At 36.9% G+C, this 25,882-nt stretch overlaps 1 protein-coding gene and 1 long non-coding RNA gene across 7 annotated transcripts in view; one reads left to right on the top strand and one right to left on the bottom strand.

Annotated features, from left to right (window-relative positions):
• The window catches only part of CDK14 (cyclin dependent kinase 14), a 241,054-nt gene that overhangs the window by 107,828 nt on the left and 107,344 nt on the right, over nt 1–25,882 (top strand). For all 6 annotated transcript variants that reach the window (XM_082194166.1, XM_082194169.1, XM_082194168.1 and 3 more), the window contains 3 exons: nt 5,062–5,124; nt 13,434–13,557; nt 23,037–23,157. In XM_082194166.1, the coding sequence (XP_082050292.1) occupies nt 5,062–5,124; nt 13,434–13,557; nt 23,037–23,157 (308 nt within the window). The remainder of the gene's footprint in view (nt 1–5,061; nt 5,125–13,433; nt 13,558–23,036; nt 23,158–25,882) is intronic.
• The window catches only part of LOC309515908, a 304,876-nt gene continuing 295,163 nt past the window's right edge, over nt 16,170–25,882 (bottom strand). Inside the window, exon 15 of the long non-coding RNA XR_014212706.1 lies at nt 16,170–16,632. This is a non-coding gene — a long non-coding RNA (uncharacterized lncRNA). The remainder of the gene's footprint in view (nt 16,633–25,882) is intronic.

The raw sequence follows: 25,882 nt of genomic DNA, 5'->3' as shown, positions 1-25,882 counted from the left end.
ATAAGGAAGTGGGCTTAGAGGGGAGAGTACAGAAACAAGTTTTTTTATATCCCTTTTTTATACCTCAGAAGTATACCTTGTAAAAAGATTTGACAAGTTTTTCAAAATTGGTAGCATAAGGCAATGTAAGCAGGGATGATGTAGTGATATTTTGAGCTTCAATATCGACCCACGGGCGAGGTAGAAAGGCATCAAAGTAAGATGATAAATATGGAATTCCCCACCCTCCCATTTTAGATGATAAGAATGAAGAAGCGATCTGGCACTTTCGGCTTGAAAAACTAGTTTGTTAAAAAGCTGTTACCAGGAGGCAAGCATTTTTCATAAGATCGGAAGAGGAAGGACCTGAAAGAGAAACAGGAGTCTCATTCTAAATGAGATAAGTAGACTAGTTCTGTGTGCAGTGTTACTATAGGACAATCTGAGGATGGAGTTAGCACAACTTATAGTGTGTTAGTTTTGGAATCAACCCAGGGACTTTCAGCAATATGAGCCAATGCAGTTATACAAAGAATAATTTTCGCACCAGTTGTGGCATAGTTGTACTATACATGTATAAGAATCATAGAATTGTAGAGGGTCATCTAGTTCAACCTCCTGCAATGCAGAAATCTCAAGTAAAGCATCCATAACAGATGGCCATCCAACCTCAGCATAGAATCATAGAAATATATGAAGTGGGGGATATAGAAGGAATGGAATGGCAAACTTTGGTGTCACTTTTCTGCATGGAATAGTTTAGGCATTTTGGTCAGCACAAAGTCAGACATGCCCTTAATGGCTCTGTCACTTGATTTAATATCCTATTCTAGTGGGACTGAAACTAACAGGCAACATAGCAAGATGGTCTTGCCCCACACTGGATGCTGCTGCAGTTCTATGTGCAAATGTTTTATGTGATATTTTGGCTATATATAGTTAAAAGGATCTGGGTAGAAGTATCATAATGCAAACAGATGGCTCAATGTTCATTCATTTATCAGTGTCATCATTTGATGGATGAGAATGCCATTCTCTTATTGTCCATATAATGGCAAAGATTCAGATAAGAGAATAATTGTCTCTTCTTGAACTTAATTCTGTTTTGGGGCTATTTGTTGGGAAAGGGGATATCCTTGTGCCCCTGAAACATGAAAATTTGAGACAGAAATCTGTCATCATTATGGGAAACCTTACAGGCCAAGGCCTTTCATTCTTTCTCTGGCTGTCTAACCCATTCCATTATAAAATACAGACTAGAGAACATCAGAGATAAAACATTTTATCTCCCCCTTCCCACCCATTACTCTTGGCTTCCTGAGTTAAAACAACATTTCTGTTCATCTTCTGTATGGAGGGGTAGCAAAAATTCTAGGAATTATCCTTCATTTTCAGAGAATTATGTGGTCGGTCATGATTAAGGGCAGCAAGGAAGCTGATAGGGCCAATCAAAGCTTCCTAGGATAGAGGTTACATTCCCAAAGAAAGGATGTTCAAAGAGCAGTGTTGACATTCAGTCCTCTAAACCTTGCTATAACCGTTTCTGAGGACAACCTGCTGTCTTCTCAGTAGTGCTCCACATTAACAAATTGCTAACTTTCTTAGGGTCTTATTGTGCATGACTCTAAAAAAGCAGGACTCGCTATGGTCAGTGCCTGAATGGGAAACTGCCTTGAGCTGAGGTGATGAAAGAAAGGTGAAATGCAACTATAACAAATAACTTAGCATTTTGTGTTCCTTGCTTCTGTAATTTAAAGGCAAACTTCATTAGCTAGAATTATTTTAAAAGCTTTAAAATGTTTCATGTTTTGCGTTCATATAAATGGTACAAGTAGATAACACTGATGTTCTTGTAAAAGAGTGGAAAGGTCAGTACCAAAATGCATGAATATTGACTAAGACTTCAATCACATGCACATTTTGAGGAGAATAAGCACCCTTGAATTCAGAAAGACTTGACTTGTTAAACAAATTTACTATAAGTTTCTATAACTATTGTGTCTTTCAAATGTGTACATTTCCAAGTACATAAAAGTAATAGATAAAACAGAATAACAAGAAAACAATCTTTAAAAAGCGAGAAAATGATGGTTATGAATGACAATTTTAAGGGTAAGAATGGAAGGCTTAAAAAAAACTGTGGAATTAACATATTTAGTAGAACAAAGAATGCAAGGGACTTTCACACTGACATACTTGTGAACTTTGGACAGGTTTATACATGATGCTAAATTATAATTTAGCATTATAAGAATGAACTAATTGTATAAATACAATAATATGGATGGTTATTTCTAGTGAATAAAATCTAAATCTAAGTGTTTACTGAGTGATCATTTTAATACTATGATGAAGCCATATCACATCAGGGCTGAGCCAAAATTTCAATCCGTGCAAGGATTATGCCAAAATGTTACTGGTTAATTTAAAATACCATAATTGGTTACTTTAATATTTTATGTTAATTTTAATTATGACTTTAAATTGCAATTTATTTCATAAATGAGAATGACAACAAATAATCCTAAAAATGTGGGATTCTGTCTTGTTATATTTCTACTTAGAGTAACTTCTTTGTAGAGTATGGTTGCATGCAATTGTTGCAAATATGTTACTTCAGCTATATCTTTTATTGTTCTTTGCATTGTATTGTCTGCTTAAGAATTTCTTAGTGACAATAGGGAAACTATTCTTGTCAGAAGAACCTCCGGAGCGTAACTAATGTGTGCAATCTCTTTAGCAGAAAAGAATGGCTTGCAACAGTCTTGCTGCCTCAGTGAAACAATACATTCTGTCTGCTGCATGATGTCATTGCCAGAAGCTAAATAGTACAGTTTTTGTTTTAATGGAAGAGCTCTTTCACATTGCTGGTTTGACATGATGGGAATGTGGTTGGAAATGCTTCCTGTTCATTCACAGGCCCCAGGCTGTCCATGCATTTCAGCTTCAGAAATGACAGCTGAAACCAATTAGGTACAACTATGGGACAGCTAAGTCACATGTAGATTTATCATTGCTGCGAAAGAGAGGAGGAGTGAAGAACATTTCATTGAAAATATAAGTGGCTAATTAATAGTGAATGATTACTGAGTAAGGAGGAGGCTGGGTATGAACTCCTTTTGTGAGATTTGTCCCTGAAGTAATGAAATCTACCTATCTATATATCCAAATATCTCTCCCTCTCCCCTGCCCCTCTTTCTAAAGATAGACATGTTTGTTTTTTATTGCAACTGTTGAACCTATACTGAATGCTATATGCATTAATAAATAAATTAATTATAAATAAGCATTTTCAGTATAGCGATATAGTGTTATCTAAAGGGAACTTTAGAAAACGGGTTTCAAACTCTTCATCCCCATGAACTTTTAGGGGCTGGAACGTGTGGAGAACGTGTGGCTACTATGAAAAGCAGAGAATCTATGGCACCTCTATATCACCTCTACATCCATCTCCATTGACAAAACAAAACAAATCCTGCTCCACTTAATTTGCTATAGTTTACAAGGGCGAGGAAGCTCTTAAGACAATAGTTATGCTGCATTATAATATGTATTTCCTTGTCATACTTGGACCATTATCTGGTAAAGTTTGGATTGGTGACAATAATTATTGACACCCCCCCAAGGGTGGAGGACCTGTTTGAATTGCCCACCCTTGGAGACTGGTGGAACCCAATGGCTTCCTAAATGTCCTGGGGCATTTTCCAGTACAGAAAACTGTTGAAGCCCTAGTTTCACTATGGAATGGTGTGATGAAATGGGCTGTTGACACAATCACTCCCAAACATTCTCTCTAGCATTGTAGAGCCCAAGTGGCTCCTTGTTATTCTGGGAAGTATGGGTTATGAAGCAAGCTGATAAAGATAAGCTGTGGGTGATAGGCGAGGGTGTGAGTGAGGTATAAAAGTGTAGGGGAAGGGCAGTTGGCAAAGGGGTGGGTGAGCGGACAAACAGGGAAGGAGCCTCTAGTCAGTAATATCAGCAAACAAATGATACGAACCAGGAAAATGTATTGGGCGGCTTTGTAAAGGAAACAAAACATTCAAAATATTGATTGTGTTTTCTTTTTACCAATGAAACTGAAACCCAAACATGTTGGGCGGCATGGTGATAGATGTAGAATAATTAACTTGGTTTTTATTGAACGAGCAGATGAAGGTACTAAACTTCCTTTCAGTGTTTAGGCACTATTGCACAACTTACACAGAATTTCTATGAATGACATAGGTTTCTCTATAATGGCAGTTGTTAAATCATTTCTCTTTGGAAGCAACTTCATTTATATTTAACATTAAGTAGAGCTTCTTATGCTGGCCTTAATAGCATATATATTTTTCTAGTAGAATGTAGGTTTGCAAATTTCATTCTGCATTCCAACTACTATAGGCATATCTTTCCTTTTATGGTTTTAATGTATGAACAATTTCTACTGCAGACAGGAATGTGTGACATCTAAGACTACAGAGAAATATGTGATTTTGACCTCCTGTGGGAACACACATTTCATTGCAGTGCATTTAGAAATGTAAAAAAGAAATATAGGTTTTTATAACTACAACATTGTTTTAATAGAGACTGCAGTGAATGAAAAAGTAATATTACAATAATATAGTGATGAGTATGTACATAGAATAATATAATGGTAGAGTTGGAAGGGGCCACAAGGATCATCTTGTCCGTCCCCCTTCACTGCAGGAATCTTTTGCCCCATGGGGGCCTTGAACCATTTGGGATGCTTCTAGTCTGCTGTAACTGTAATTGACTTTCAACACTGGAGCAGACCTATCTAGCCTATCTAGTCCAGCATCCTGTTCACACAGTGGCCACCTGGATGCCTGTGGGAAACCCTCAAGCAGAACCTGAGCACAAGAGCGCTCTCCCCTCCTGTGGTTTCCAGCTAGAAAATGAGATGCATTTTAGAGTTTTATATGCAATATAAAACTTGTTAGCATAGCATGTATTCCCCTTATTTGCTGCATCTGGTGGAAATAGTGGGTTTTGAATAGAAAATTTGTTACATTTCTGTAGCAATAGTAGTAATTAATCCCTCCTTCTTCCTTTTCTTGGATTTCTCTTTTCAAGCACACAGATTTATGTCAGTACATGGACAAACATCCTGGAGGACTTCATCCAGACAATGTGAAGGTAGGATACCACTTTCCAAATAAGCATTATTATATTAGGATTGTGTGTGGTAAGAAATGATACAGTGATAATGCAAGCAGACTCGTGATTGAAGAAAGTAAACTGGCCCTTTAAAAATATTGCTTTCACTGCTTCTTGTAAGCTGGATGTTAGCAGGCACAGCTGAGGTTAGTTTTTGTTATTTGGATATGAGCTGGAAACTTGATCTGGCTACCTACTGGGAAATCAGCCAAATTATTTCAGCGTAAAGTAGAATCCAGTTAGTCAGTCGTCTTAGAGACCACCCAGGTAATATTTGTTCAGCGGCTTTGCTTTTTGATTATTTTCATCAGTGAAATAATCATAAACACACTGTATCATAGAATATATACTTCAAATTGTTAAATTTAGGATTGTGATTTATTTCTCTATGTTAGGGTCCATGTACGTTTTGTAAGAATGAGAAAAAGCTGTGGTCCTAACAGATTGATTGCATTATATAGATGTATTCAAATTTAAATAAAAAGAAAGTGTGTGTGTGTGTGTGTGTTGTAATGCCCCAGGATTAATTTCTGGTTCTGCAACACAATACTTGTGGGATTTCTGGAGGCAATCAAGTGAGTTCGTGCATGTGGAAACATTAACACTGGAATATAACCCTTGTGAGAACATTCAGCATTATTCTGCAGAAATCTGTGATCCTGCTCCAGCTTATATCCCTGAATGTTGCATTTATTTATTTTATTTGAGAAATTTGTACTCTGCCTTTCGCTGAAGAGACCCAGGGTGATGAACAGTAACACTACAATCACAATAAACAATAAAACTTGTAAAACAAAATCAATCAATCAGGTTCATATAATTAAGAATAAATAACACCACAAAAGCAAAAATAGGGTATCACAATGCATTACATTCCTCTCTGAAAGCTTGGACCAAAAGGTGCATCTTTGCTTGTCATGAAATGTAAACAGCGTGACACACCTCAGAGGGGAGTTTTCCCCCAAAGCTGCAGGGCCAGTACAGAAGAAAGCTCCCTTCTGGGCTCCAGATCACCAAGACGACTTGCTCTGCAAAACCTAACATGGAAGTGTTAACATGGATATCTTAAACTGGATAATCAAGTTTTAAAATGTGTACGTGCACTTGAAGGACAACTGTGAGTGTCAGATGCTTACACAAGAGTTTTCAGCTCTCTGGCATTTCTCAATACAACTAAGACATTCTACCAAAGAAAGTGTGCATTCCCTAAGAAATAAGTGTTGATGTGGACTCACAAGATCTTGCCTATTTTACTTTATTTTGTTCCTTGTTTGTCATTGTACCACCCAGGGGAGGTAACAATAAATGTTTTAAAATAAACATTGTGCATTCCTTGTTAAAGGCCTCAAGTTGTTGTTTTTCATAGACCTTCAGAAGAGGCACTAGAAATGTATACTGATACTTTTAGTGTATTCAAGCAACACATTTTCACTTCTAGTTTGGCTACTTTGAAGATTTGTCTAACCATGTCTATTTATTTTTGTGTAAAAATAAACAACGTGGTTTTTTTCTTTTGGCTTTGTGTAGTAAGAACGCTGAATACACAGAAACATAAACTTCCTTAGTGTCTCGGGGAAACCTCTGTTCTAATTAGGAATCCATTTTTATTTCTCTTTTTCCATCTGAAAGTAATGAATTCCTCTAGGGTTTACTTGCAGAAAAATTATTGCAGGTGAAATTTCCTTCTGACATAACTGCCTTTCATCACATGTCTGCTGTAATAACTGAAATGATTCTGAGTTGTTTGCTCTTTGTATATCAGTCTAATATATATAATAATAATAATAATAAGCATTTAAAAATACTGTAGCTTAAAAAATTGTGCTAGTTTTCTTGGTGTTCATTTTTAATAACCACAAAACCATAACATAAATTGTATAATAATAGGTGTATAATAATGAAATATCTGGGCCTAGTTGAGACGTAATGGGAAAGCATGTTTCCTGCTATGTGAATAAGCGACAGCAAGCCCCTCTCCTCTTTCACACACCTGAGAAGCATCTGCTTCCATTCTTAATCAGTTCTCTTCATGGTCTGCAGTTGGGAAAAGCTTCTAATACCCTTCTGTCCTAAGATTAAAAGAGGTGAGACTGTGGTTTCCTGTTACCTCTAAACTAGGCCAGTGTGTGTATATGTAGATAATATTTTTACTAGTTTTTTTTTAACCATTCTTTGGGCATTTCCTTTCAAAACCAAAAGCACAATTACATCATAAGAAAAGATTAAGACATCTTTGTAAAAGTGTTCCAAATGCTAGTTCCATGTTGGAAGGTAGAACGTGCATTCATGAGTGGCTACAATTAAAGAGCTCAGTTTTGGAATTTATAATTTTTTTTTTTTGAAAGGTAAGACTTTCAACTTCTTGGTCAAGAAAAGCAGAAGCAGCATTTCAACCAGCACAGAATCCATTTGAGGGAATTTCAGCTTTCCCCTTGACTTAGGAATGGTATCCCTGTGAAACTCTTGAGGGCTGTTAGAACCTTACTTCCTAATGCATATCCATATATCTATATATCTATATCTATTGAGATAGATATAAAGACATAGATATAAATATATTGCTTCCTAATATTGATCTATATATCTGTGCTGCAGCTAAGAATTGGCTAGATAGTTCATGTCAATATTTATTCATAAAACTTTTTCTGTTTCTAGGATAATAGGGAAATTGCAATGAAGTTGTGAAATTTTACATAAAAAGCTTCTTTATTTGGTGAATGTTATCAAAATTCTAAAGTCCCACATGTTTCTCTGTCATGAACATTATCCTTTAACTACGTTGCCTAAGTAATATCTGTTCTTGAAAAATGGATAAGTTAATGACCAATTTGGAAATTAACAACCAGAGTGAAAGCCTTAGGGTATTTGCCATCTTATAAATATTTATATTTTTATAGGCATAAGTAATTATGCTTGAAATTACCCAAAAGCAATGAGGGGAAATTACCCAAAAGCAATGAGTGTTCAGAACAAGCGAGTAATTCATTAACATTTATTATACATCATTTTCATTTAAACAAAAAGAAGTATTTTAATATGCCTCTGTAAATACATGTGGAGTATAATCTTTCTGAGCAGCAGTTTTTCAATGTATCCTGCAATTCAAATTAATGCATTAATGGAGGGTTTACTAATATACCTGCTTGTTTTATTGTATCAAGAGTTACCCTCGCCCCCTTTGTTTAGAATGTGTATGTTTTCCTTCCTGAAATCTCCCTAAGGTATATTCATGCATAACACTGCCAAGATGATTGACACATAGCAGCACAATATGTATTGCTCTTCATATTTTGGGAGCCACAGAAGAAAGAAGAAAGTAATTGTCCTGCATAAAAAAAAATTGGAGAATATTTAATATGCTATATACTAGGTATGCTATATACTGTGTGTGTGTCTTACAGTGCATGTGTAGACAGTAAAATAAACAAATGTTATTCTATACTGGTGTAACACATGCAGTTTAACCTGTGTTTATTAATAGACTTTTAAAATCAGATCAGTTTGAATGCATGCAGGTGAAATTCTTACATTGGCAGCACACTTTTTCAGACCTACATCAGTGAACAGGATTGAGCAGAAATCTAGGATCCATTCTGGAAATATTCATGATTCTATATGATTTCTTTATAATTTTATCCATTTACACATCTTTGAAATGTCTGCTTTTGTCTCAGAAGGTGTGATGTCTGTGGCGCATGGCTGGGTTTTTCCATTAATTACAGTGGATATACTAAACAGGATTATTTGGCATTTAATGTAGTTGATAAGTTGCAGTTTTCCATTACTCTTTAGAGGGTAAGCAGGTGCAGAAAAGGGTAGGATAATGTTATGCTAAATTAGGGCTGTCTCTTTCAGATGGCATTGAGAATCGATTTTTTAAAATAAGCTTTTCTGGTGATCAGTCATCAACTAAATCATCATGATTTTACACTGATTATTTTATCCCTTCCACTTAGACATTAATGAACTATGCATGATCATTAAATTAAAATGCTTCCCCTTAAGTTTTTAAGCATAACTACCTGAATCATCTTACAGTATATTTCCATAACTGAACCCTCATCCCTCATGATGCATATACTGTATATATGCAAGGTTTTTTTTAAAAAGAAAGGCGATCAAGAATTGTCTGTGCAAATTTTTTTCCTTTAGCATTTTCATTAAATTTTGAAAGAGCCATTGATTGTGATGATGTGTGAAGGAGCCTTTTAACCTCATTGATCAAGGAGGACAGTTTCTTCCTTCTATTAACATTATGCTAGCAGATCAGGAAGGTGTATTATTTTGTTCAGTTAATTAATCATACTTGTCAGAACATCAGCATTGTGAAGGAAGCGGGAAAGATTGATAAGCACAGTAAATAAAGGTATAAATGTGTACTTTTCGAAATATAAAGATCTTAGTGCTGTGTGGAAGGAAGCCTTTTTTTGTGAAAGCAAGTGTGATATCTGTCCCTTGTAAGAATGTAGTTATGCTATAGAGTTCAAAATCTGGAAATCATGTCTTTAGCAAATTCTGCCCCTATAATGTCCACTATCTTAGAAGGCCCAAAATGCTGTTGTTCTGAGGATTGTTACTAACATATTTCATGTCCTTTCAAAGGCTATTTGGGCTGTAAGAATATGTTTTCCTTAAGACAAACTAGAATGCACCCTGGTCAAGTAGGGATCTGTACCTAGGTCTCTTCAGGGATGTGGTGGTAAGCTAGTTTTGTCATTGGAGATCACCACCATCATCATCGTCATTTGACACGGGCTAAAAATCAGTTTTTAGAAGTTGTCTATCAAAATTTGTCTTTTTATTTTTCTTTCCTTTTTTGATGAAAGTTGGAAATGTCATCCAGCAGTTATAATTCTAGTCTGTCTTCTGTGTTTGAAGGCATGTCATCCTCTTTTGGGGTATTACAGCAGCTCCACTGCTCACTTGGCATCTGTAGGTCTAGATGTTGCTGCTAGAATGTGAGCCAATGAAGTCAAATGTGACTTGGGTTTTCTTGGAAATTGTCCATTTATATATGTTGAATTTGATAGCATGGTGGTCACTGTTCTGAGTCTGTTCAGCAAAACTTTCATCCTGCACTGGATCCCGGGTAGCACTAAAGATTTATCCCAGGGTCACTGCCCTCTACTTAGTTCTAAGACCATCTGTTTTAGGATATAGTTTGGGGGGGGGGACGTAAGGGTTTATGTATATAGTGTTTAAGGTGACCACTTAACCCATCACCAAAAAGAGGACAAAATATTATAGATTTGAAAAACAAAACAAAACAGACATGCTTGTTTATATGTCTAGATACACATTTAAAATTACTGTGTGCCTGCTCAGTCTTCTGTCCAGGTGCTAACTGTTAAAGGGCAACTTCAAGATCCTCTGCTCTCTCTACTTATCATCCATTTTCTTTAAACTTAACTTTAAATTTATAATTTATTTTACTGAGGCCTTTACATAGAGGGTTCTTTCAAAGGCAAGCATGTCCCTAATGGTGTTCCATATTAAATTTACAATTTCAGTGCTCAAACTATCTCCAGTGGCACACTTTAAAATATTAACCCACCTCCACGTTTCAGTTTTCCATTTTCTGTCACCTTTCTTATGTACGCCCTTACTGTGAGTATAATAAGTAAGTCTCAAAATTGTTGGAAATCTCTAAAGTCATAAACTGGAGAATTTTGTAGTTTGTAGTCTGAAAGAGTGGAAAGAATCTTAGTTCTTGCTGAGAGAGCTGATACGTCTTTATTGGAGAAATTGTTGGTTTTAATGTGTTTGCCCTTACATTTTAATCATTGCTAACACATTGATATCACACTCCATAAACTTCTAAATTGATTTGACCTTCCAATGGCACCATCGCTCCCAGGACTCATTATTGGAAAGCAGTACCTCAGTTAAAGTGCGATTGTCAAGGCAAAACAGCAAAAACATGTTTTTTCCATGGCCATCAAGTGTGGTGTTTCAGTACTTTAGATTGTTTTACAGATTAACTAAACAGTTTGATTGCACTTCAAAATTCAACAGAGCTAACATTATGTGAATCTGTTTTCTATTTCCCCCATGACCTTTGGAGGCAATTACTGTCATTAATGTTATATAAAGTTTTTAGTTTTTTCTGCAAGCTGTATTTTATTAATGAATGGTTTAAATATGGTAAATTGTTGTTGTTCAATGTTGAATGTATATGTTGAAAAGCATGATAAGATCACTATGTGTGTGATATGTGGTAGTCTAGAAATTTTGTCAATAAATATAAAAGCAAGTAGGCTTCTATATGTGTAGCATCTGTTCCAATGTTGTCTGAGTGTTCCCCTTTTTGGAACTCCTTTGACCTTCCTTTCCCTTACCAGTGGGACATCCTGATTATTTTCAGAGTTTCCCATAAAATTGTGTTGGAGACATCCTAAGCCACTTTGTCATTGCTCTAAATACCAAACTTACTGGCAATTTGAACCTCACTTTGTCCAGGCATACCAGCGGTGCCTTACTTGAGTTCAACTCAACATTTATAAGATTTCTCATTGATGTTCACACAGAAATAAGGCCACTTCACTAAATGAAGAACTGGAATTTGGCAACAACATAATATTCTCACAGTATTGAAGTTAACATTAAAATGGAGGGTACAAGGTGTGTAGCGGTGTATTCTAACATAACATTGTACAATATTTGTTCTATATAAATAGTATTCCACCAAACAGGAAATTTTGTTCATTTGTCTTTAATGTGTGGCTTGCCATTTTTCAGACTGATGACTTGAAATAAAAAAATCTAGGTGTGACATAATTGAAATTTTACAACTTTGCTTCAGTACTGCAGAGCACTTCACATATGAACTCCTGCACAGGTGGAGTAGGTTTTTAGTGGATATGGTTAAGCTGCTTTGTGGGGAAAGTTCCTCAAAAAGTGATCAATCAATCAATCAATCAATCAGGCCTATTATGTTCTCAGTCAAAATAAACTTTGATGATTCCTAGGATCCAGAGCAACCTCCCTGAACTGGGAGGTGAGAAAGCTATTTTTATAATGTATAATCTAAAATTTAAGATTTATACTAGCCAGCTTCATTTCATTGTTTAAAAATACATTGTGTCAAAAATGCCACCTGAAGTGTAATTTTTTCCTAATTTATTTCTGTACTTGTTACCCTTGTATATCTTCAGTTTCTTTCAGAAATTAACAATATACTATCATGTGAACAGGCAGAGAGGAAAGGACATTTAATTAAATATTCAGCTTCAGTAACATGACATTTCTGTACTTTCATGTTGCCCTTTGGTTTATTCAGTAATCATATTCCATAAATTCATACAGGTGCTGTGTTGATAGCTAATTAGGAACTACTTCATGCCGGTATATTGATTCTGAGAATTTTTAATGGTCTAATATTCCTACACAAACAAGAGGACATCACTGTTTGCAAATAGCTTAACGGCTGGGTGAAGTAAAATGTTTGTGTTATGTCTATGATATATTGCAATTATCTTGTCATGTAATAATAACCTTACGACTGTTTTTACAAAAGATTTGCTACTGAAGAGTAGCCTTAATATCTGGCATGCTGAGGTGAAATCAGCAAAAAGAAACTCAAAATTTTGCCAGCATGCAAGCCTAATATTTGATGTAGTCCTCTGACAAGTGACTTTCATATGAGATTTGAAATTATAAGAAAATACAAAGTGCACAGTGAGTTCCTGGATATATTAGCATACTGAGAACATATCTAATCAGTTAGCCTATCTTTAGAAGTATTGTGAATAAGTTAAAATTCCCTCTTTGGTCACATTTTGAGTTTTTAAAAATAAACTCTTGTATCAAATATTTGAGAATAGAAGCCTTTGCAATTTATATATTTTTGATATCCCTTTTCACTACTTTCATATATATTTTTTGTCCCAGCACTGTGTTCTTCTCCTTTCCTCTTCTCCATATGCTGTTGTTTTCTTTAATTAGTGAAGATACACATCTGTCTTCAGGCTACCACCTAATCTCTAAGGCCATATGGGTAAACAGAATATAATTGTGGCTTGATAGGGATTGACTCTACTGTTTGTAGTTATTGTTAAGGATTGTTAAAGCAGGTGAATAGAGTTGGATGCAGTGAAGTGGATGTTTCTTACCTCTACATATTAAACATTGCTTAAAAATAAATTCTGGTATTTTAAAATCACACCTGTAGCAAAGCTGCCAAGGAAGTGTTTTACCCATATGCAGACACCCTGCTTTTTTGTGTGAAGGAAGCCAGTGCTCTGCATGCAAGTATTAATAAAGACAATGTTTTCCCTCCTCTTTTTCAGTTATTTTTATTTCAATTGCTGCGAGGACTTTCGTACATCCACCAGCGTTACATTTTGCACAGGGACCTGAAACCCCAAAATCTTCTGATCAGTGACACTGGGGAGTTGAAGCTGGCAGATTTTGGTAGGAAAGCTATTAATTAAAAGATTATCTTATAATGATGTGGGAAATGTTTCAGCTATCTTTCTCTTAGTCACAAGCTGACTCTGGACACAGTGATGATTGATAAAATAAAATTCATAAAAATACTTCATATCCTACTGAATGACAAGAATATGGAAAGAAGTAACCTGTCTCAGTACTAGGTAGAAAGTTTGAGTACAGTCTTTCTTATTAACATGGTATTTAACTTGAAGGAAATTATTTGTTATTGCAAATAAGTAATACTTTCTCCATACAGTTATGGGCTCAGGAAGACACTGAAGCGTTTTAAGCATATTTAGGATGTTTCTTGGTCGCTTCTTAATTGAAAGACTAGTCTCCAGCAACATACTTTCATGCTGTCAATCGAGTGTTGAGTCTTCCCCATATTATTTTACATTGTGTTTAATGAAAATCTGTAGTTAGACTTGGGTAGAAAAGAGAAGATAAATGTTTTTAATTGAATTTATATTATTTCCTTATGCTGTATCATGATATTTTGAAATTGAATACAAGATGAGTTGACTTTTTTGGTGAAAACTATAATAAAATTTTAAACTACCAGATAAAGCTATATAGGGTCATGATCCCACATTGCCATAATGAGAAATAGTAAAGCAAATCTATCTCTTAAGAAGTATTGCTATTACAAAGTTATATGCAAAGTTGCTCTTCCACCAAAGACATCAAATGATTTTGCTGCTCTTGGAATATATTTCTCTCATGTTTCTATATTCTTAGAAGGTTGTTGCACAAGGATTATTGTGAAGCTATTATCCTTATTATGCACACAAGAAATAGAAATTTAAATGTAGCTGGTTGATTTCGGCAGATAGGATGTCAGTAAAGAATCTGCTTTTCTTCTGGAGAAGGCTTATCTTTTCAGAGTAATAAATACGAAATCACTAACGACCTTTCAAACCTGAAGAGATGGCCTTCAGATCTGGTATCACAAGTTTATAAAACTCAACAGTGCAACTCAGTTTTAATTCAGTGTCCCAGGGACACTTCATCTCCTCCGAGCTAAAAAAAATAAAATCATACTCAGAGCTTAGACCTTTGGAAAACCATTGTTCTTGTATTAAAAAATTACAAAATTCTCATATTTGCTGGCATATTGTGTTGTAGCTGATGGATTTGAAAATACAGATAATAATCTCCCACCAAAGAAACAGTTCAGGGCTGTGTTTACTACCATATAGCAGCACTCTAAAATAGCGTTTATGAAGATGAATCTATTTATCAAAGACAATGAAAACACAGATGGGATTTTTAATAAAATTAAAAATTGAAGAAAGCATGAGAAGAATTGAAGGCCATGTATGGTGTGCTTTTTGGAAATAATTGTTGCACAAAGGAGAGCAGTCGTGTGTGTGTGTAGAATCCCGTCACTGATCTACCAGCAAAGTGCTGTGGGATAGGGTAGAAGATTCTGGAAGTGGCCTTTTCCTCTCTCCCTGCCCTCACTGAAGTGTTTTTATTTTCCCTGCTACTACTATGCCATCTTCAGTGATGGAGTTGTTCAGAGCCATTTGGGGAGATATGTCTGGAAAACAAAGGGACTTGGGGCCTGCAATCTGCAGCTTCCTCTGACATGTCACCAACACGCCCCATATCTGGGCCCATCACCAGCAGAGCACCTCTGGCTGACCAGTGCTTGGTAGACTTTCCAGCACCTCAGCAAGGAAAGCTCCAGTGGTGAGCCTTCCTGCTCACCCACAAAGTGGGATGTTGGCAACTTCCACTCGCCATTCATCTGCCCTTCCCAGAAGATTAGGATCGCTTGCTAAGACAAGTGGTATTTTTTTCCTTTTTATTACAAGGCAAGTTGAAATTCTAAAGGTTTTTAAAATATGGCACGAGTTCTCCCTGTTACACAGTTAAATGAGAAGTAAATTGAGCTGATTTGGGTGTGAATTTGATATACTTTATCTATTTCCCAAAGCAAAGCTAATGTGCTGGCTGTAGCCAGCAAATAAAACTAATATTTTAAGTTAACTAATCACACAGTGAAACTTGAACTGCAGAGCTAACTGCCTTTGACCTTTCTTCACATTTTTTTTACTTGATTGTTTATAGATTTAAAGTCTCCAGTGCTTTTACATAAGGTTGCTATTTTGGATCGTAGAGCAGATAGAGAATTATAAACTTCTTAGAGAACTTTTGTTGGAGTGGGGGCATGATGGAATGTTGCAATAAAGGAAGTTGCACATTTTTCTTTCAGTACAGTGTATTTAAAATTATGCTGAGTAAGAGGAGAATGTAAAATGCAACATGTATCCATGAACGTAGTGGTTTTTAAAAAATAGATTACAGCATTCTTGATCCTAACAAGCTACATGACTAGTAACTTTGCAGTAAATATTTATATAAAATATGGTGTTTTCTTATGAAGCAATTTTAACAAGCCACCCTAACTGCTTTTCTGGTAGAAGTATGCATCTAATTCCAGTCACATCTGGCCATAAGTTTCATGTGGTGACTTAATATTTGTTTATTCATTCATATAAAATCTTCAGTCCTACCCTTTTGGTGCCTTTGTGCCACTCAAGGTGAGCTGCAATAATATAAAATCGCAGTGCAATAAAAATATATTAAACTATAAAGAATCAAGCAATAAAAATACATAAAATATACACCAGGTAAAACACACATCAAAGTCAAGTTAAAAGCAGCAGCCGCAGGTAAAAATGACCTTAACTGGTTAAAGCTGGCCACAATAAAATAATAAATTAATGCACCATTAGCAAACTATTCCTGTTCCCCAAAAAACATAAAAAACACTCTTATTGCAATATGTCAGTGTACTTAAGAATTCCACTGGGCAAGGGTGTAGGAAGAAGGAAGTTGGACTTGGCTGTCCTGACACAAAATGATTGTTTTATTGATGTGTGTATATGAGTGTTTGTGGCTGAAGTGAGCCAAAACACGAGGGCGGCTTACATTTTCCATTGTTTATTTAGATTAATAGATTGGCTGGCTGGTATTTCTTGAGTTGTTCTTTCTCCTCCAGACATGTCATGTAGAGGAACAGCAACTTGTCATGCTGATAGAATTCTGATGAAAAGAAACACAGATGAGAAGGAAAAAGAGGTTGAAGCTCTGGAAGCCAGACCTGCATTTTGGATTTGTGCAGTTATTGTTGAGCACAGATGCCTGCTGTGTAGGCGCTACTTGTAACTGGTACTTTATTTTATTTTGTAAAAGATGGTTGTACTAGTTATTTTAGGCCTTGGCTGCAAGCTCAGTAGCAGTTTGTGGCTGCAAATAATATACAGGCACTTGAAAAACAGGCTCTACAAAGCAGAAGTACATCAGTGAGAAACTGGGATTGTACCCAAAGAATATTGTTGGCCTCGTTGTAATAACTAGAAAGGGTAGAGCTTTAACATTGCCACAGATAATTTAAGCTCTGTATTTAAGAGACTTTTCTACAGTCTTCATGCTCTGCTAGTTTTCCTTTAGCCTTTTAAACTGAGATTACTTAGCAGCATCACCTTTAACCCTCAGTCAGACTTCCAGGAATGAATACAACTTGAGAAGATTTCGTAAAGTTCTTCAAACATTTCTACTGAGATGAGGAACTTGGACAGGAAGCTATGTTAACAAAATGCCTATCTTGTATTAAGGATTGATTGATTGATTGATTGATTGATTGATTGCTGAAGGTGTTAAACATGGTGGTTCTCCCCATTTCATCCTCACAACAACCCTGTGAGCTAGGTTGGGCTAAGAGATGGTGACTGGCACAAGGTCACCCAGTGAGTTTCATGACTGAGTGGGGATTCGAACCCTGGTCTCCCAGGTCATAGTCCAGCACTCTAACTGTTATATAATTCTTATATTGTATATCGCATGAGACCTTTTCTACTTCTGTTCTTCAGATAGTAGTAAACAAGGATCAAAACGTACACTGTGCCTTAAAATTGCAAACTAGTTCTGCTTTTAACTCCACTCAGAAAAGACCTTTTAAAGTCTAATATCACATTCACAGCTTTCCCCTGTAATTTTTCCTTTTTAATGAGAAATATGTTTCCTAAATGTTACCATGTTGATTCTTGTTACCCGATGTATTGCTCATTTTCCATATTAAGACTAAAATGGCCTTTAGTATTTCATTGCATTAGTAAAGACCCTCTGGGGAACTAATGAACTATTACTTGATTTATTTTAGTCCAGTTGTTCCCAAACTTTCACTCTAGTTGGTTATGGTCCTATGTATTTAAATAATTAGCTTCTGGGCCATATGCATTCTCCTTATTTTTTTGCCTATAATTCCTTTTGTTGCATACCCAGTCATGCTGTTACTCAACTATTTGCAATTCAGAGTTGTCTTTAAATTATTTGCTATTACTCTGAAATACTAATCAGAATGTATTTACTGTTTCACTGCATCACACTCACATATTTGTTGCGTAATTAGCAGAAGTTATCTTCATAGAGAATATTTACATGGTAACAAAATTAGGTTCATTAAATGAAAAACTAGAAACAGGAAAGCAAAGAGAAAATCAGCCAGCTGTTAAATTGTATACGTATACAATTTCATGATGATTCCAGTTTTACAATAACATTGATAGGATATTAGTATTGCTGAGGAAGAGCGGCTTTTTAGTATTAAACTCTGTACTATAATGTGTGGTTTATATTTTAAGGACAGAATTGTTATTTAGTGGAGTTTTCAAACATTGCCTCTAGAGCAGGGGTCTGCAACCCGCGGCTCCGGAGCCGCATGTGGCTCTTTTACACCTTTGCCGTGGCTCCAGGGCGGATACTAGCGAGGGGAGGAGGCGCATTGTGCGCCCCGACACTCCCCACTGTGGCGGGCGCTGTACTGGCTGTGACGTCACATGGGGGCGGTGCGTGCGTTAGTCACGCACCGTCCCAACGTCACCTTCCCGCCCGCCCGCCCGCTACATTGTAAGGGGCATGTACGCTGGTCACTGCATTGAAAGGGGGCATGTACGCTGGTCACTGTTTTGAAGGGGAGTGAAGAACACACACACAAAAAATGGTAACTTGTTAATTTAATGTTTATTTCTATGAGGAGGAGTAATTCTGAGGGGTCAAACAAAGAAATAATTTAAAAAAGTGACAAAAAAGTTGTTTTTATAATGACGAGTTTTGCGGCTCCCAGTTTTTTTTTCCTTCGGAAACGGGTCCAAGTGGCTCTTTTTGTCTTAAAAGTTGCAGACCCCTGCTCTAGAGCAAAAGGTTCACAGAACATATTTAAAGTATAAGAGGTGTTTTATTTTTGTTTTTTAAAAAGTATGGTGCTATTGTGAATAAAATGCATGCATTTTCTTAATAAAAAATCAAAATCACTGATTTTTAGCTTCTGATTAGTAATGGGGAAATAAGCTGAAACACCTTGGGCTGCCTCTGCAAGCAGGAAATCACTAACCATCGTCTCCATTTAGTCTGAGCAGGAAAAGTAGCAGACTTAGAACAAGCTGGGATCCAAAATCATGGTTTGAAGATTCTAGTATCTTCCAAAGCTGGTAACCATAGTTCTAGTTTCCTCTAAACTGGCAAACCACAGTCCATTAGAGGCTTCCTGGTTTGATTTCTCTTGCTGCAAAGGCGTGTCATGCATGGATTAAGTCCCATTAATATCTTAGTTTATAGAGCTGAGATAAGATTGTCAGAACATTGCTACTGTAAACTTTGGCATGTGGAACATGGGTTTTTGGTCTGAGTTTCTTCTGGCCTTGTGGTCAGTCTAATGAAGGCCACTTTATCCGGCAGGTCTGCATGTTACTCCACTCAAATTATGAATTAGTGAATTTTTGGAATTTTGAAAGATTATTCTTCTGACCTGTATCAATATAGCCCCCCTAATCAGCTGTCAATACAGTTATCATATTCAAGCTGTGCATGCTTGTATAATATAATAATTTCTTTTCTTACATCAGTGTAACATACTTTTACAGAGAATATGTTACAGCCTCTTCTGAGTATTTAGGAATATAAGTCATTTGAGAAATACAGATGTGCAGTATTTTCTAATCCTGTGTCTTCATACAGAATGAGCCATTTGAAAAATTTAAGTAATCAGAATTTTAAAACTACAGTTGTGTACATCATGAGGGTGGAAGGGGATACCACTTGACTTTTGAATCACTAGGAATCTGGATATTAGAAATGAAAGATTCTGCTGAATGTTGTGCCCTTTCTTGTAACATGCATCGATTGCAACATGAATATTTGAAAATTAGTACACAAAGGTGGATGGCAAGCATTCGTAATTGATTAATTCTGAATAATGAGTATCCCTTGCATTCTGTGCTTACATTCATTAGCACAGATTAAAATCACTACTCAACATGTAAAGTTATGTTGAAGGTGTGGAGAATAGCACACATGCTTTTAACTGCATTATTTATGTTCACAAAGGACTGTTTAAAGTGATTAAGAATTTAATTGGCATTAAAAAGAATTTAATTGGCATTAAATTATCTTGGGTATGCATTGTATGTAGAATTTATTGCATGGCAGAAGTACACAAAGCAAAACATAAACAGCACAGCTGCTTCACCTATAACTTTATCAGTTTTGTGTAGTGTTAGTGATAGCCATGGCGATTAGGTGATGTGCCTTGACTTCTGACAACTTCCTCATCTTCTTACTGTCTTCTTACTGTAGAGAATTGACATGGGCAGGGGGCTGTTTTGGTGACTTTTTTTTAATCTGGCAAAAAGAGCAAGATCTGAAATTCACCTTACTGGATTGTCATGAAACTATCCCTATAGATCTTCAGGCCAAAACAGAATAAGTAATAATATGCAAATATTATATGCTCACCTGGCTATCTTTCCCATTACCTTTTTACTTTATGTTCGCTTCATAAAAGTTATAATAATCGCTAATACAAGCAGCACTGACTTTTGGAAGAGCGTGTGGCTTCCTGTAGTGTAACCATGGAAACAGACAAGGAATCCTTAAACAAAGTGATCACACATGCTGTGCTAATTAATCCTGTCCTACAGCTTTTCCTCAGCTGGAGGAAGCGGTTAGATAAATTTTGCATGAGTTTGCATGTTTGGATCTACAAACAATATGAAATATGTTGCCATGTCTAGGTTATCATTCAAAAGATGGGGAAAGCCAACAATGCTGTAACTTGTCATTCATTTGTAACTTGTGCTGTGCCCCAGAAGATGTGGGTTTTTTTAAAGATTTCTGAGAGTAATAGTATATCTAAAAGATTGAACTACTAGTGTTTGATGTTCTGCATAACTGCTGAAGGATGTACAATTATTTTAAACATGTAGGCCCAACCTTATTATTATTTGTTACTAAACATGTTGCAATGAAATAGAAGAAAAGCTTACAGTATTAAAATATAGAATCAATAAAGTAAACTTAATTGATTGCATGAAACTGATAAAACCAAGAAAAAGAAACAAAGCATAATCAGTTCTTTAGAATTCAGAACATCTCAAAGTCACATTGTATCTTTTGAAGAAGGAGCATTTTTTTAACATTTGGGAAATCACATTTGCTGCAAAAGTATTTTGTCTTTGTCCTGTTTGTTTTGACCTTAGGAAGGGTGTCAGCTTAGACATTAAGGTGTACCCCCGCATTCTATCTATCCATTGATTAACGCTAGCTGTTTCCTGAGACCTTTAGTTATTTGCATGCAATATTCTGGTGGCAGCTGCTAGATAGGAAAATAATTCTATGCAGTTTTTTATTAATTCATCCATATAATTTAATAGGCTCAGCCTTTATAACTGCCGAGCAGTTATGCCTTTCTAGAATATTTCACGCTCAGTTCATCCTACCTGGTCATCTGCATGCTCTGGTATTTTTCTTTTCTTTTTTTGCTATTTTCAAAACATGTTACCAAACATAGCATAAATATAAACTACAGGAGTAAAAACCCAACTTCAAATTTACAGCAGATAAACTAGCTTTTGGTTTTTTCTAAACAGAATTCATATTCATCAACTGGTTCCATAATCCTGTGCCTCCTCTCCATGTCATGTGAACAGGCCATTCTCTCTCCATCCCTTAAACTGTGGTGGCTTTTAATTTTTGTCACAATATTTAACCATATTCTATCAAATTCTAAATCTGTACCAATGCCTTCTTGTAATATAAAAGAGCAGTCACAGAATCCAATCAAATATTGATTCCTGTAATAATTTGTATAATCTTGATCACTCTTTGCCAACTATTAAAGATCCTTTAACTTAAGATGCCAGGGATTGAACCTGGAACCCTTTGCATGCAGCTATTTTAATTATCACAATGCTTTTGAAATTATAGTGGCTGTGCTGCTGTTAAAATACATTTGAGCCTAGTAAATACCTTTTGAAGAGAATCACAATGACCTGGGTTGCACATCATGCTAAACCAAACCACACTCCTGTGCCATACTGAGCTAAGCCATAATTTTACATAACATGCTGTCCAAACCCAGGCTTGTGGTTTAGCTCTCTCCAGACTAACCACAAACTATAACCAAGGTTTGTTCCGTGGCTGCAGCTTGTGGTTTGTCCAGAAGAGCTAAACCACAATCCTGGGTTCAGATCGCACACTAAACCAAACTATGACTTATCTCAGTGTGACATAGCAGCAAAACAATCAAGGAAGAATTAAGCACTAGGATCTCTTCTGTGCTATGTCATGATTTGGCTTAGTGTGAAACAGGTCAATGTGGGCGGGGGGATTACTTCAGTTTACTTCCAAGCTGATAGTTACTCAGCCACCTCTGTTTACTATTAGAATAAATGATTTTAGAAGGAATGATGTTGCTCTTCTCAGATATGCCTAAAGTGGAATTTTAGCTTCACAAGTCCTATGAGGTAGATTTTGCTGCAGTATAGTGACTTGCTGTTCTGTTTGTTTCACAGTTGAAAAGGAATTTGAATTATTTCATCCAAGATCAGCAGTCTTACTCTTAGCACAGAGCAGTATGTTAAATGTTCAAGGTTAAGGGCAGATGGCATATATTTTTTCTAGCAGTATGCAGATATACAGCATCCAAGATCTGCCTGAAGCTTTAAACGTTACTCAGTGTATGAGCTATTTAGCTCTCTGTTTAATCCACTAGTTGTCATTGAGTTACACAGGTTATGTTCCCTGCTCTAAATGCTAACATTTAAGGATTCATCTCTGAGTTTTTTATTAAATAGTTTTTAAAAATTGTGCCTAATACTTTCTCTTTTTAAACATGAAAAACTAGATCCTAAAAAACAACAACATGACAACCCTATAATGACTGAAACAATAATGCAGTCACTTGATATTTCATGATCTGTAGCTTTGTTTTGTGATGTGTTGAATGATAGAAATGGATATGTTTTTTCTCTGATTAACTTAACACATGGCCAGAAGAAACACAATCTACTTTTTCAAGCAGACTCATATTACACATACCTTTTAAAGATCTAACGTGACCTTTATTTCTTTATATGCTGATTTTCTTTGTTGTGCTTGTATTTGCTCTTTAGGACTTGCAAGAGCCAAATCTGTCCCTAGTCATACATACTCCAATGAAGTGGTTACCCTGTGGTACAGACCTCCAGATGTCCTCTTAGGCTCAACAGAATATTCAACATGCCTTGATATGTGGTAAGAATACAGTGCGTTTACAGGATCCATATGTTCTAACTTGCTGTGACTTTGATTTGTTAGACACACAGTGGGCTTGACAAGCAAAGATTGCAGTCTTGTTCATGCTGACTAAGGGATAAGTCCCATTGAACTCAGTGGAACTTATTTTGGAGTACATGTACATAGGAGTTCTCTGTAAGAAAAAGCAGTACATTGTTTGTAGACTAAGGTTTCCAGATACTGTTTCTGTAAGAAACCTCTATGCTCTCTCACCAATGGTTAATTATTGTATCTTAGTCTCATACTTCAACCAAAAAAGGCTCTCAGATGGACTCACAGTTAAAAACAATAAAAAAATTAGATAATCCTTGCCCTCAGGTTTACAATCTAAAAGATATAGCACAAAAGGAAAAAAAGACTGGGTAAACTCAGGTACCAGTTCTTAGAGTTAGAAACTTCTATATGACCAGCTTGGATGGGAGCAATTTGAGTAGCTTGATTGAGTAACTCCTGCTAGGTGGCAGATGAAGAAGAAGTAGCCAAATACAGCTGCTGTCTTACAGATGGGATAAGCCTGCTAATCTTCGTTCCCTCCACTCCTGCCCAATGGAATGGCTGCTGTCAGGTCAGGTTGCAGTTGAGAAGGAGCCAAAGTTAGTTGATATCATAGCAGAACGAATGGAACAGCCATGCTTCCCTTCTCCTTTATTGGTGTATATGTTTATAAGTAGTCACAGATTTCAGACAAGTCATGTGACTGTTTGTAGTCTTCCTTTACATCTTTAAAAAAACAAACTGATTTTCTGGATACCGTATTTTTCGCTCTATAGGACACACTTTCCCCCCTCCAAAAATGAAGGGGAAATGTGTGTGCGTCCTATGGGGTGAATGCAGGCTTTTCCTGAAGCCTGGAGAGCGATAGGGCACCCTCTCCTCTCCAGGCTTCAGCAGAGCCCCACCGCCAGCCCCACAAGCTCGGGGGACAGCGGGAGGCGCAGCGTGCCTTTCCCGCTGTCCCCCGACTTGGCTAGAAGGCTGGCGGGGGGAGAAGCCTGCTCCTCCCTGTCGCCAGCCCCGCAAACTCAGTTAGACTTGGTTAGAAGGCTGGCGGAGGGCTTCCCCCTCCTCCAGCCCTGCAAGCTCCCAGAGCGATGCCAAAGCTGCACGCAGCTTCGGCATCACTCTGGGTCCCGTTCTGGGGGCCGGGGGAGGGGGAAGCTCAGGCTTCCCCCTCCCCAGCCCCGCGCCTGGGGAAAAAAAATAATTTCCCCCCTTTATTCCCCCCCCCCAATCTAGGTGCGTCCTATGGACCGGTGCGTCCTATAGGGCGAAAAATGCGGTAATTTTGCAGCACAGCAAATACTTGAAGGGAATTAGACAGAATACATGTAATCCAAGATCCAGTAACATTGGCAGGGCCAGCCCAATACATTTTTCTGCCTGAGGAAAAAGACAAAATGGTGTCTTCCTCATCCCACATATAGAAGCTGACCAGACTGGCAGATCAATCTTATTTCAGCATTGAAGGCAGTAGTCTAGCTCTGTCCTCCGGCGCTTTGCTGCCACTCCTTGCCCTACACTACCTGCCACCTGAGACAAGTTTCTCACTCTGCCTAATGACAGGGCTAGCTGGTCCTAAACATTGGTACACAGTTGTGTAATAACAATGAGCATTAAGAAAAAACTGTATTACCTGGGACACTGAGCATATCATCAAGCAAAAACAATGCCCATTTCTAATATTTCAACTGTACAGGGATTATTATTTTTTTAGTAAGTTTGTAGTATGGGAATTAGTTGCACTTTGCCTCCACCTGCAGCTTCTCTGCTGGAAGGAAGGAGGATATTGGTTACACTGCCTAGCACTGGTGTGCTATCTTCTGTTCCTTCCTGATGACAGATGCTGCATCAGCTCTGTTTTCATGTGTGACTTGAGGGAAAAGGCAAAGGTCATGCTTATCTACCCTGTGGCCAGGATCCTCCAGTGGCTTGGTTGTAGAGTAGCAGTGGCTCTCACTTTTTTCTGTAATTCAACAAAGCAAGGCATAATACCCCTTCCACCACTGGCTGAATGAAGCAATGGCCCTTACCTGTTGAAAGAAATGCTGAAGCATAAAGGGCAGACTTATTGCAACGGCAGTAGATTCCACCCCACCCCCGCCCATGTATAATGTAAGAGTAGAATTTAACAGCAAAAGGGACTCATGAATGAGGGCTACTGAAGCCTACTATAAGTTACCACCTGTGTACAGGCACTCTTATCAGAACTGAGCATGCTTCTGGTATTTGAAGCTCATCTGAAAATAAAGGTGACTGGGAAGATAGAGTTCTGTACTCCAAAATGGCACATCTTGGTGTTAAAACTGCCCCCCCCCCAGCTTTCTACATAGATAGGGTCATGGATAGCATTTGCTGCCATCACATCTAGTTTGTCTCTAATTTTTTTGCTGCTAGGAGTAGGGGGCTGTGTGTGATCCCTGGGTTCCTTAGGAGGAAGGTTCAGGATATAAATTTAATAAATAATAATTTTGAAAATTCATATTAATGGATGTGTAAATTCTGATTTTATACTCGGGAAGAAGATGCTCTTTTGGGATGGTGTGAAAGATATTAAGGATTTAATTTGACTGTGTAGCATTATTCAGATAAAAATGATCATCAAATTAAAATTTTATTATATAAATGCAAAGGTCATGGTTCTGACAGGAATGCAGCAGTAATTTTGAAACATTAATAGAGATGC

Source organism: Podarcis vaucheri, assembly GCF_965113315.1.
Source record: "Podarcis vaucheri genome assembly, chromosome: 12".
Lineage (NCBI taxonomy): Eukaryota > Metazoa > Chordata > Lepidosauria > Squamata > Lacertidae > Podarcis > Podarcis vaucheri.
Note: the sequence above shows the minus strand (reverse complement) of the source record. Positions and strands in the feature narration are given on the sequence as shown.